The 13,004-nt window shown below is 45.1% G+C and overlaps 1 protein-coding gene across 2 annotated transcripts in view; it reads left to right on the forward strand.

Moving 5' to 3' along the window:
- Positions 1–6,514: 6,514 nt before the first annotated feature.
- Positions 6,515–13,004, forward strand: part of LOC144134697 (uncharacterized) — a 50,140-nt gene continuing 43,650 nt past the window's right edge. For both annotated transcript variants that reach the window (XM_077667547.1, XM_077667548.1), the window contains exon 1: positions 6,515–6,662. In XM_077667547.1, the coding sequence (XP_077523673.1) occupies positions 6,593–6,662 (70 nt within the window). In that variant the 5' untranslated portion in view covers positions 6,515–6,592. The remainder of the gene's footprint in view (positions 6,663–13,004) is intronic.

The following is a 13,004-nucleotide window of genomic DNA, read 5'->3' on the forward strand; positions in this document are numbered from 1 at the left end:
GAAAGCGACAACCGAATTGTTGCTGCGCTGTGATTTAAAAAAAGGTTTAGGTTAGCCAGCTCGTTGAATGAAGCCATGCATATATGTTTCTCGCTCTGAGAATTACATACTTTTTTTGGAAACTAAAATTTGGAGGAAGTACCAGTGCAGAGGCTGATCTCCACATTAGCCTGTCTCACAGCCATGCCTGTTTTTTTTTATAAACAGTAGAGGCGGAGCAGCAAAAATAATTTGCATTGCACATCCACTTTATTTCCATCAGACGGAGTGCCAGGCAAGTCATTTTTAAAAAACGCTGCAATATGGCCCAGAGGAATAATACGTCCTAGATGGTAAAAAATGCTGTTCATTATTATAATGGTAATTAACGTATATTAATGCGTTAATATCTTACTGATATAATAATACATTATTAATGCATTAATATATTAGTATATTAATCCTGAATAAGTGATACTGTAAAATTCTAACAATGACGCATTTTCTTGAATGAATCAAACCTGCGCTTGAAACTTGCGCTTCCAGAACTAAAATGTTCTCGAGAAGAAGGCTTTCCTTGGCTTGCCACCACGTAACATTTGGTGTGAGGTGCTGGGTTCTCATCGTCATCCTAGTCCCCGGAGCATCGCCGCCTTCTGCTCGCCTTCGTCGTCGGCCGAGGGGACCTGGGCTCCGCCGCCCGGCTCAACCCCAGCTCGAACTGACCAGAACCGACCAGGCGCTTTCCCGCGCCCCGTCCCCAGCCCCGAACACAAGACACGACGACCAGGACCTGACGTGCGATGACCCGACTACGACCCGAACCAATACGGCACCCCCGCCCAGGCTGTGCGGCGATCCCTCAACCCTTGACCTTCGGCAGTGGGTGAGCGACCGCTGGACCTGAAGCACCGGGGGCAACCGTCCACCAGATCATCTCCTTCATATTTGTGGCAAGCCTTTCATCTTCTTCTATCCTTCCTGATCATCCTCATCGTCACCTCACCATTCGTAATTCAAGCAATCGATCGGGACGATCGCTCTGAGGACCAGGGTCATGTTATGAAGACGAAGAAGAGTGCAGTGGCGCGGGACGGAGTGCTCGCGCTAGGTCTTGAGCCATTAAATCATATCTTCATTCTGTCATCATGTCGTGCTTTCCTTGGCTTGCCACCACGTAACAATATTCTTTAATATTTAACAATGTGATGGTTCGCGATGGTGGGTATGCGTTATGTTCCACAGCGCAGCAAGAACTCAGGGGACAAACACCAGCGCTAAACTTCCACTAAGGCTTTATTTGGTGCACACAGACTTTATACATGAAGAAAAAACGATAAATGTCAAATTGGACAAGATAATTTGTGAACAACAACCTTAAAAAGAAAATGCAACACGTTTCACTGGTTGGCATACCGCCCCGAGTCTAAAAATGCCATATCTTCCTTTGTCAGCAACAATGACGGACTGCTGACGCAGTTTTCATGTCCAGCTCTTTCGATTGCGGCGGCCTCGATAATTTCTCTTGTGAATCTGTCCGCATTTCTGCCAATCAGCTCGCATTCTTTAAAACCAGGCTTGCATTTATGAGCACGACAGTGCCGTGCCAAATTGCTGGAACCGCCATCCCTAACTTCCCTACGGTGCCCGCTCATTAAGGCATCTGCCTGACTGCCCAATGTACGCCTTGCCGCATGAAAGCGAGATCCTGTAGATTATTTCCTCAGGGCACGGCACAAAAGGGTTTCTATGCCAACCGTACAACTATTCTTAACCCTGCTGTCAGGAAAGGTCGCCTTGCAAATGCGGGACAATCTTTCCAGTGCAGAAATACACACCTTCACTCCTACTTTTCGTGCTGCTGTTTTGAGGTAGTGTGACAGCTTGTGGATTTATGGCACCACCACTACTTTGCTGCCCCCTTCTCCATCATTTACGGTCCTCTTGGCCTTTTCCTGCTGATGCAAGCTCTCAGCGACCGAAGCTAATAAGTGTCTCGGAAATCCTGCTGCTCTGAGGCGGTCCACCTGCTTATAAAAACTACTTTTCATCAGACATGCGCAGGACTTGCTAACTGCATTTGAAAGCACGTCTTCACAACTCCTCGCTTGGCCAGCTTCGTATGTGCAGAGTAAAAGGGCAATAGGGGCTTCTCAGCTCTGGGCTCATACATCCAACAAAAATGCTTCACAGAAACCAGCTTTAGGTCAAGAAACCGAATAGTGTCCTCAACCCGAAGCTCATGGGTGATCTTCAGAGGGTGCAGACACTAAGAGAATGTAGAAATAGCGGTTGCGGCTGTTACAGAAACGTCTCAATGGCTCTTACGAAGGATCCCTAGGTAGTCATCAAGAAATCTGAAGGTTCGAATGACTACAGCAACATCCAGTTCATTTTGAAGTCGCCTGTCTAGACTCGCAAGGTAAAGGCCACTGAGCGTAAGAGCAATGCACGAGCCGATGCATACACTCGTTTTGCAACAGCCGCAACCGCAACAGGCTTAATGGGCGGTTAAGCGAGCACCACATGGAAGTTAGGGATGGTGGTTCCAGCAATTTGGCTCGGCACTGTCGTGCTCATAAATGCAAGCCTGGTTTTAAAGAATGCGAGGTGATTGGCATAAATGCGGATAGATTAACGAGAGAAACTACCGAGGCCGCCGCAATCGAAAGAGCTGGACCTGAAAGCTGCGTCAGCAGTCCGTCATTGTCGGTGACAAAGAAAGATATGGCATTTTTATAAGCGGGGCAGTATGCCAACCGGTGAAACGTGTTGCATTTGCTTTTAAGGTTGTTGTTAACAAATTATCTTCTCTAGTCTGACACGTATCGTTTCTCCTTCATGTATAAATTCTGTATGCACTAAATAAAGCCTTTGTGGAAGATAGTGCTTGTGTTTGTCCCCTGAGTTGTTGCTGCGCTATGGAACATCTTTCATATTGGCGGTTTCATTTAAGAATGGCAAGGCAAGGCGGCATTCGACTAAGTACTGAATTAATAGTTGGTGCTTAATTACCGAACAGGGATACAGAGCGCGAGGTTGAAAGGTTGTCAGTATGCAATCAAAGTATATTGTCCACAAAAGCGATTACAAAATCATGTTGGTATGCAGTAGAACCCTACAACTCAGAGTTGTCAAAGGGGTTTAAACCATTATTGCAATTAATAAAAAATAGCAATCAGCAAAAACGCTTGCAAATGTTAAATAATATATAGAAGTACTAAACAAGTGGGTCGCATCGTTTGGGGTACAGTTAGGTTATACAAGTTGTACAGAATATAGGAAGCTTGTGAAAGAGGATAGTAATCTAACAACACTGTATTAGCAAAATGCACCACACCAGAGAAACAAAATCAGCCATTTATTCATGACTCATAGACGCAAGGTGTTCAAGCAATATTTTTATAAAAGAACAATAATATAGTTCACTGGCTACATTTGCAGGTATTGAATCCCAAAGTTTTGCACCTGTGTACAGGAATGATAATGCTCCGTAATTTTTTCTAACTGCCGGTTAATGGCAAATTAAAGAAATCAGACTATTCAGCGGCTGGGGTCCTGAAACACAGTAAAGTTTGGAAAACAATGCTTTCGCAATTCTTTATGGGGCCTATTTATTGCCGGCAAGTGACGTCAGCATTTGAAAGAGGAATATGTAGTGCAACGCACTCGGCAGAGAGAAAATTTACCTGCATGAAAAGAGCGGTTCGCTTAGTGTGGATGAAAATGAGTATTCCGCCGCCTATCTCAATATACTCGGCGACAGCTTTTCCTGGCATCTAAAGGGATACTACAGGGGCTGAACGTCCATAATTGTGCCGTTCCGCCAAATATATCGGCCGCAAGCCGATGCGCCTTCCCGCCTGACGCGTTGCTCTCCCCGTCTTAACTGCATTCTATCGCTAACGCGGCTCACGCAATGTTTTGAAGCTTGTTCTAACTAGAAGTGCCTTACAGATTATTTCTAGAAAAGAAAAATTTTCTTGAAAATCGATAGTCATGATAGAAAAATACCTTGAGAGCCTAATATTGACATACAGCATTTTTTTTCTGTTTATTTTATTTTATTTATTGAATACTGCGGACATGCTGTATGTCCAAGCAGGAGAACTAACTGCAACATGGGGCTACATAGCTGTGCGTAGCAAAAGACTGCGTGTTTCGCCTCCGCAGCTTCCGCTGCAGTGGCAAAAAAATGTCGCAGAGTATAGGTCGGACGAGAGGGAAGGTAAAATAATTGGGAAATGAAAAGAGGGAATGGCGCAAAGATGCTATGTTAGTAAGCACAAGCATATCTACGGTGTTAGTGCTGTTAACCGTGCACCATCAAAACTTTATTGCTGTGTTTACATAAACATTTACGTATGTTTACAGGCATGTTACAAAACTGCTCAAGCTGAGACGAGACCTAGCCCCACATTCAACAATGTAGGCTGAATGGAAGAAAGTAGTGTTCAAGAATTAACCAGTTTATTCAGGTTGGTAGAATCGCTGAATCGAATAATGAAGGAGCCTTCTAATTTTCAAGCGAAATACCTACCCCACTTCACCTAGATAAACGGAATAAGCTAATTTTCATTGCCTATCTGAGCACCTTACCAAAACAATTTCCTGTTCACGGTTGTCATTTTCTCATTGAAGTACACCTTTTGCAGGTGATCGCTTTTTACCAGAGGCCTGATCTCAGCTCGGGGAGACCTGAAATTTTCCGGCACCGCTACAGAAGGAAATTTCCTAAAAAATTTGTTCCCCTCCTTCTTCCTCCGGGAGAAGATGAACTCCTACCAAGTTATGTGCTTTGTTTTTACGGTGAGAGGTACCTATTCGTCACTTTTTAAGAGAGTGGCCTTGTATGTCTGAATTTGCTAGCCTGCTATACCGTTTCGTATTAATGATTTGTTTCGCGAAGATGCCGGAACTCTAATGTGTGCCCACCGCCGTTGTGCTCAGCGCAATAACTTCATTTGTCCCTCTTTAATATCAGTCTGCCGCACGGCACATGATTTTATTTTGCCGTCATATTTTTCGAGAGAAAAGAAATAGAAGACCTTATTTTGCATCGGCTGTTGCAGGGACTGAACTGCTGATTACCGCTTCTTGCTACGACATACAGGGAAATCTACCGACAAAGGAGCAAACAAGCATGCTTCTGTCAATCATGGCTTAAGAAGTAATCTACAGCTACGTCACAGGAAAAAGTAAATTGTGGCTGACAATGGTACTGGCTCTCTTTAGAACGTCCATATGGTCGCCTCTTTAGTACAAGGAACGGAAAACAGGCAGTGGCAACATGCCGTCAAGCACGTATTTCAACATGAACTTTCGAGTTACAGCCCTGAAGTATTCCAGTGAGAAACATATTAAATCTGCCACACGTTTGCGCAGGAACGAGCTCAGCCTTCTGTGTTCGATGCCTGCAGAGGGCACCAAAAAACTTAAGTGTTGGTGTAGTCGAACTTGTACTAGAGTACGTAGAAAATATCACCTTGATCACGTAAGAACGTGAGTCTGTACTGTTTATATTTTACATTTCTCGCAGAAATAAATGACGCTTCCATATGCTCCACTTTTCAGTGAGTGAAAAAAAAATTACCTTTTACTGGTTCTGTTCCAACCAAACTCCAGACGAAAATCTGGAGAACCTTCTGCGTTTTCTGCACGCTAACGCTTGGCATCTGCAGCGATTGAAGTGCATATCACTGTTTCGCAGAAATGAAAAAAAAATGGCGCTGTTCAGCGCGTGAATACTAAAAATGAAGACTCGGAATGTCCTCATCCATTCACTTTCACATTAATTTCTCTACCAATCTTTCGTATCTTTGTATTGTTCAAGCAGTGGTCCGAGTAATTTAGTATATCGTTTTGGACGTGGAGGACGGAAGTTCAAGCTCCCTTCCTGGTGGCACATTCTTCTGTGTGCTCGTGACTAAAGAATTCCCTGCTTGTGTTTTACTTCTTAGGGTAGACTCTAAATATTCAAAACCTTACTACGTCGTTTAGCAAGCTGTCAACTGACCTTTTGGTAAGACTTATGTGGTAATAATACGCGCCTATTTATTGAAGTGTGCTCTCTCTTTTAGGTCAATCCTTGATCCGCGTATTGACCTAATTTATCAGTTGTTGCAATGTTTGGCCTCGTGGCTGCGCAAGCTGCTGTTTGCGAATGCGCACCTTACTTATGGTACAAATATGAAGGTAGCGCGCTACAGGGAAGGTGGATTGTTCAACAAAGCGTGCGCGTAGTGTAGCTTCAGGCATGTTGCTGATAAAGATAAAGATATACAGTTTACGTGCAGCTGTTGTTTACAAGTGAAAAGGGAAGCACATTATTTCATCAAAATCAGACACAGCACAAGGAAGTAGCTCAACCTTGTGATAGGACCTGCTTAGGCTCAGGTTGCAAAAGGCCTTGACACGTGCAAAGCGCTGCAGCGTTCACGAAGCAGAAGCGCGTGACAGAGTTGGCCATGTGTAGCATTTGTGCACAAGGCACACATATAAGCAAGTGTTGCCCACGCAGTTTTCCACACACGTCGAAAGGCTGTTTTGGAGAGCTCAGCAGCTTGCAGGTGAAAACAGATTCAATAATACGGCCTGGAGACAAGCAATAGCGATGGCGCAGTTTGTGATCATGATGGGCATACTTGTGGCATGCTCGCCAGCAGTCTCTGCAGCGTCATCACGTAAGAGTCTCGCCTACCTGCAAATTAGTGCAAGACCTGTTCCATTCGTTTTAGCTTGTGCTGCTAATATAGGCGTTTATACTAAAGAAAGATTTTTAATTGCAATCGTCGATTATGTCCCCCCCCCCCCTCCTAGCGATGGTTAATGTATACCATCTGCGGCTACTCACCTGGTTTTTTTTTTTAGCAAGGAGGAACGGAATGAGCGTGAACTTTGCCTAAGTGTTTTAAGAAACCACCAAATATTCCAGCATTCAATATGAAAGAAATCTGCCCTTCTAATAATGCCAACGTAATGCAGGCTGCCTAATGCCTACAACTGCTGAATGTCCTACCACATATGACTATTTCCACGGAAAAGCTTAGATTGTGTAACGCTAAGCTACATTTGTACATTTTGCATCTCTGTTGTTTGAGTGAAACACACAAAAAATGGGGTAAAAATGTTTGTATATACCCCACAAGTGAATTCTAAGAACTAGGGCACCAGCGGCAAACCATTTTTGAGGAAGATGTTTGTGTCCTGGAGAACAGCAACGCTGCTTCCAGGGCTCCTCGGAGAAAGAGGACCAGAATACGTGGCCGTCTCTCCGTCTCTGGCCTTTCCGGTTCCGTACCGCGGTCGCATCCAGATGCCACATTCGTCGACCGCTACCTCCACGCAAGGAAGCATACATATGAGCGAGTGCCGCGCAGGCGCAGTAAGCCCACTCGTTTGCTGCTGCGTCAGGCTTCAGGCTTGCCGCGCCTTCTCCTATCCACTCGCCCCCCCCCCCCTTCTCTACTGACCGTAGAGCCAGCCTATAGGATCTCCTGACCTAAGGCACTATTACATATGCATTGGCGGTCGCACACATTGCACTATCACGTATGCATATGAAGACGCAGTTAAAGGCTGGTTCACATGCAAGCGACTGAGCGGCGCTTCGCAACGAAAAATTTCCAATATGTTAGAACCTCGCCGCTCACTGCCGCGACGACTCAAAACAGGCTTTCGCGCCGCGAGGGCAGGATTCGCTGGAGTTTTCGCTTGCGTGTGAAACAGGCTTAAGGCGGATTCACACTGGCTTGTCACAGGCGTCGCGCGACCGATTTCGGTGGATTACTTAGGTTCTGAAGCACTAGGAACCTTAGGCTTAGTAGCAGCGCAAAAAAACAAAAAAAGAATAACGAGACACCGAGAGACATGCACAGACGCTGCACTCGCAACTGATTTTGTTCGTCGCATTTTGAAAGCAGTGTGGTCCTAGTCAAAGGTAAAAACCAGACCGCACGGGAGCTATTGGAAGCCTTCCATATAAAGAAGAGGGGCAGTGATTGTATTAGCGAAACGTCGATTCTGTTGTATAGTTCGGAACATGCAATTTTTTCTGCTTTCGTTCTTCTTCTTTGTGTTTTTTTTTTGCGCTGCTACTATGCCTAAGATAAGTAAACAACTCGCCCAAGAGCTCGTTTTACTGGAGCACTAGGAAAGCGCCTAGGGAAGGCAAGGAATTGATTCAAACTTTCCGGGCTACCGCCCCGGCTCCCCAGTGTGAATCCGCCTTTAGAACGTTGCACCATTCTCTCACGAGATACCCTCGATTCAGCGTGAAAAACTCAGCCGGAGACCAGCCGCCAAGACACAGACGGGGGCGGTTGTTTGGTGCCCAGCTTTCGCCGGTCGTAAGCCAAAGAATGTTTTGGAGTGAAAGGTTCGCAAAGAAAAGGCTGTATACAGGGTTTTTCACCTAAGACTTGAGACAATTTTTTTAAATAGGCTCTTTGAGTTAGAAGGTAGATTCTTCGGCACAGCGTTTTTAGCAGTGCAGTACATCAAAATACAGCTCAGACGTGCTAACTAGCAGGCTGGTTAACTAATACGGAATAGTTTAGCTGTAAAGAAAAAGCTGTATGCACGGTGTTTCACCTAAGACTTAACACAATTTTTAAAAATAGGCTTTTTGAGTTAGAAGATTGATTCTTCGGCATGGCGTTGTTAGAAGTGCAGTACATCAGAATACAGCTAAGATGTGCTAACTAGCAGGCTGGCTAGTCAGCATAGAAGAGTTTGAACTATTACTCTTAGCATCTTTAATTATTCAGAGGCATGTAGCCCACTGTAAGCAATATCCATATCAGTTTTTCGAATTTTGAAAAAGCGGTTACCCTCGGCGTCATCGGTCAACAAATTTTAGCTATATCACGCAAAAATACATGCGCTTTCGATAAGCTTGCAGGCAAACAACCTGTCCAGTGCACGTAACTCGTTGAAATCGCCAAAGTTTGTAATGCCATAGCGCCGTGGGTAACTGCTTTTTGAAAATCTAAACATTGATATGGTTAGTGCTTACTGTGGGATGCATGATTCTTAATAATTAATGAGCGTAATAAAAATGGACACTTAACTGTTCGGTATTAGCTCACCAACCTTCTAGTTAGCACGACTTAGCTGTATTGTTATATATTATACCGCTGAACATGCTATAGCGAGAAAAGCGCTCTTCTAACTAAAAAGCCTATTTTTAATAATTGTGTAAAGTCTTAGGTGGAACACCCTTTATAGCAAGGAGACGACAAAGAGGAGTTCCTGATTACTTAAGGGGACACTTACATAGTGATCTGGAAAACAACATAATTCGTGTAAAACAATAACACACTGAGTATAGAACACAGAAAGGAGTCCTGAAAAAAAAAAAGACACAATTTGTTCACCGATCACAGCGACAAACCGAAGACAAGGCGATCATGACGAGGCCGTCCCAAAGTCTGGCATACCCTGCCTCGCAGGTCCGTGGCTGAGCGAGTGGTGTTGACTCGGGAGTGATCTGAGAACGAGCTCGCACTATGGTACCGACTAACTGACGACAATGAATGTATTTCATTTATGGCACACCGTGCCTGTTAGTCACTTTGGGCCAAGGCAGGCGCGCACTCACACACAGCATCAACAGTACAAACGCTATCTTGCCGTCCTACACTGCGCACATCGCCATTGGTCGTGCGAGGAGTCAGGTTCCAGATGTTTGAAATACCTTCTTTGACGACCGGCGCAGGTGCATCAGAGCGACGTGGAGAGGGAAGCACCCACTGTGCACAAGCTACCCGCTCAGTGCGGATGCTGAGTAGGTTAATCTCGATAGACTGTTTCTTTTTCTCGCAGCGTCAGCTTTCTAAATGTGCGCCGTTTTTTATGAGAGGCACGGCACGGACACCTGTCGCCGACGTAGTTATTTATATTACTTTAGTTCATTATCTGACTGATTGCTAGGAATAACCTATTTTCATAGTTCTGCCGTTGCTCACGCTGCAATCTGCAAAGGCTGTTATATATCGAAATCTGAATTTTATAACTGCCGTGAAATCTGTAAACAGGCGTGGTCAAGTGTGGTCGCAGCGTGCAAAACAGGGCATAGACGGAAAGGTTTTTCATAGTGCTCTGAATTATGGCTACGGTGTGTTCATGTATTCTTTCGATCAGTTCGTTGACATTAAAAATATAAACAGCACCCCGGTAATGCGCTAGACTTTGTGGATTCCGAATAAAAAGGTTTCCTATATTTGCAAAACATCGGGCCTACGAGCTCGCATCTTTTTTTGTGTGTGGACTACCCCGCACATTTCCGAGCGTTGGCTCGGTGTACCCAGTTCGTGTAAAGCTGGGCGAGAAAATTGGTCAGGCCAGCGAGCTAACATCTTCCTATTCTCATTGTGGCCAGAACCTTTTTTATTGCAACATTTTGAGTTAGCACCCTGGATACTGAAATAACGTGCAGAAAATTAATGTTTGTAATTGTTAATCGTTACATGAATTGATAACTACTTTCAAACATATTTATTTGCTAAAAATCTCTAATAATTAGATTTATGTCTCCACTAAGTGAAGAATCACAGCGATGTTTGATCGAACACTTGCAGCTTCAGTTCCGGATGCTTTTGTTCTCAGTGGAGCATTTTTATTGGGGGCTTTCCCAGTCTCTTTTCAGCGCATACCGGCACAATACTGCAGCTGCATTCTTATAATATCGCTACACACGAGTGCTTCCCTTTCGTAACAATAGAGCTAATCGAAGCACATTTCTGAGAAAGGAAAAGTTTTCAGGTGTTCTGAGAAATAGGACGGCGAAGGCACTGCTGTCCAATCGGTTGCGTGGAACAAATGCATGCTTTACTCAGCTCCAGCTTCCAACCTAAATGCATGAATGTGAAACCCTGGCTGTCCCAGCAAGTGCCATGTTAGTCAAACCAAAAAAGTGACAATCCAGAACTGCTATGTGCAAAAATACTCTGGAAAGGAGAGCACGTAGTTGTTCCGCTCAAATTCAGCACCACGACCACCCACAATTATTTATTTACGCATACTGCAGTCCATTTGTTTTTCTGGTCTACGGCAGGAGTGGGTCTTTAAGTATAAGGCGAAAGCCACGTACGTGACAACACCAAAAACATGTACAAGCAAGTACCGCACGCCCACAACGCCAAAACACTCACGCAGATATTCCTTTCATACATGAACTACCTTAACTGCAATAAACGATTTTTTTAAGTGGATGTAAACTGGGTCTGCCAGAAAGCAAGTTCCAGTCAGCTGTTGTTCGAGGGAAAACAATTTATTTTAGACAGTCCGCGCGTAGAATGGTGCAGCGTTTGACGGGTTGTAGCTTCTTTATGAGTTTGGTTGGACAAATGTTAGTTAAGAATTCGCGAGAGGCGATAACGAGAATTATCAAAACATAAACATACAGCATTAAACACCCTTTATAACTGACAACTAAAACCAGGCTTGCATACACATGACGCGACATGACGGCAATGCAGGTAGAGCAGGTTAATCCATGGGCACTCGCAGCAAGAGTGTTATGGGCCTCCGAAGGTCCCTCCCACCTATGACCGCAGTGGACGGCCACGCTGCCACCAACAACACGCCACAGTCGTCGGAGGCGCTAAGGAATGCAGAGTACGTGCTACGTAAGAAGTTAGCGCAAAACTTAGACAGACACAGAGAAGAAACACACCAGACAACAGACGAGCACTACTGCCAACTGTTTATTGGGGCGTAACACCCGGAATATATAGCGAGCATGAGACAGTGGAGGCACACACGTCATACACCAGCGTTGTGACAAGGCGAAAGCGTATCCAGAAACGCACATTCAGAAGAATAAATCAGCAAGGAAGGATCACTCGCGCAGCGATCAGATAGCCTTTTGATGTGGAAGGCCTCCAGCACAAGCCGTGCAGTAACACTGGCGCTCCTGCCCTGAATCTTAGTTTTCTCAAAACGTGCCCTACACGTTCGGTCACAGGAAGAAATATGCCGTACAATATTAGCCGTTCTGTCGTTGTTTTCTAAATTTCTATCATGCTCCCGGAGCCGGTCATTAATGCAACGGCCAGTTTGACCTACATAAGAAGACCCACAAGAAAAGGGTGCACTGTACACCAACCCTGTAGCGCATTTGACATAAGAAATGCCATGTTTCTTTTTGCAGCCACCCTCACAAATGCCAGAAATGCGTCGGCAAAGCTTTGAAAGCTTGTTGGGGGCTGAGAAGACTAAGGGCACGTGGTGCCTGCCGGCAACCTTCTTGATGTTGTGTGACACTCGGTGAACATATGAAACAACCACCGGCTTTGATATCGAGAAATCGGGTCTTCTTTTTTGAGCGCCTTTTTGTTTTCGCAGGAGGGTTTCAGCGACGGCAGAAATAACAGGACCAAGGAAGCCTACTGCCAAGAGGCGGGAAACCTGATTATTGACACTCTCCTGCATGCTATCAGGGCGCGACTTAAGAAGGGCAGACTCCAGGCAGAGTGACGCAATAGCTCTTTTCACAACTTTCGAGTGTGAAGAGTCGTATCTCAACAACTCTTTGTTGGCACGGGGGGAGTACATCCAACACACGTGGCTACCACAGAACCTAAGCTTTAAGTTCAGGAACCTTAACTGTTGATTATCAGGCAATTCATGCGTAAAAATCAAACCTCGTCCTAATTGATTAAAGCTTAGGTTCTGTGGTAGCCACGTGTGTTGGATGTACTCCCCCCGTGCCAACAAAGAGTTGTTGAGATACGACTCTTCACACTCGAGAGTAGTGAAAAGAGCTATTGCGTCACTCTGCCTGGAGTCTGCCCTTCTTAAGTCGTGCCCTCATATCATGCAGGAGAGTGTCAATAATCAGGCTTCCCGCCTCTTGGCGGTAGGCTTTCCTGGTCCGGTTATTTCTACCGTCGCTGAAACCCTCCTGCAAAAACAAAAAGGTGCTCAAAAAAGACCTGATTTCTCGACATCAAAGCCGGTGTTTGTTTCTTATGTTCACCGAGTGTCGCACAACATCAAGAAGGTTGCCGGCAGGCACCACG

This window comes from Amblyomma americanum, chromosome 5 (genome assembly GCF_052857255.1).
Source record: "Amblyomma americanum isolate KBUSLIRL-KWMA chromosome 5, ASM5285725v1, whole genome shotgun sequence".
In the NCBI taxonomy this organism is placed as follows: Eukaryota; Metazoa; Arthropoda; class Arachnida; order Ixodida; family Ixodidae; genus Amblyomma; species Amblyomma americanum.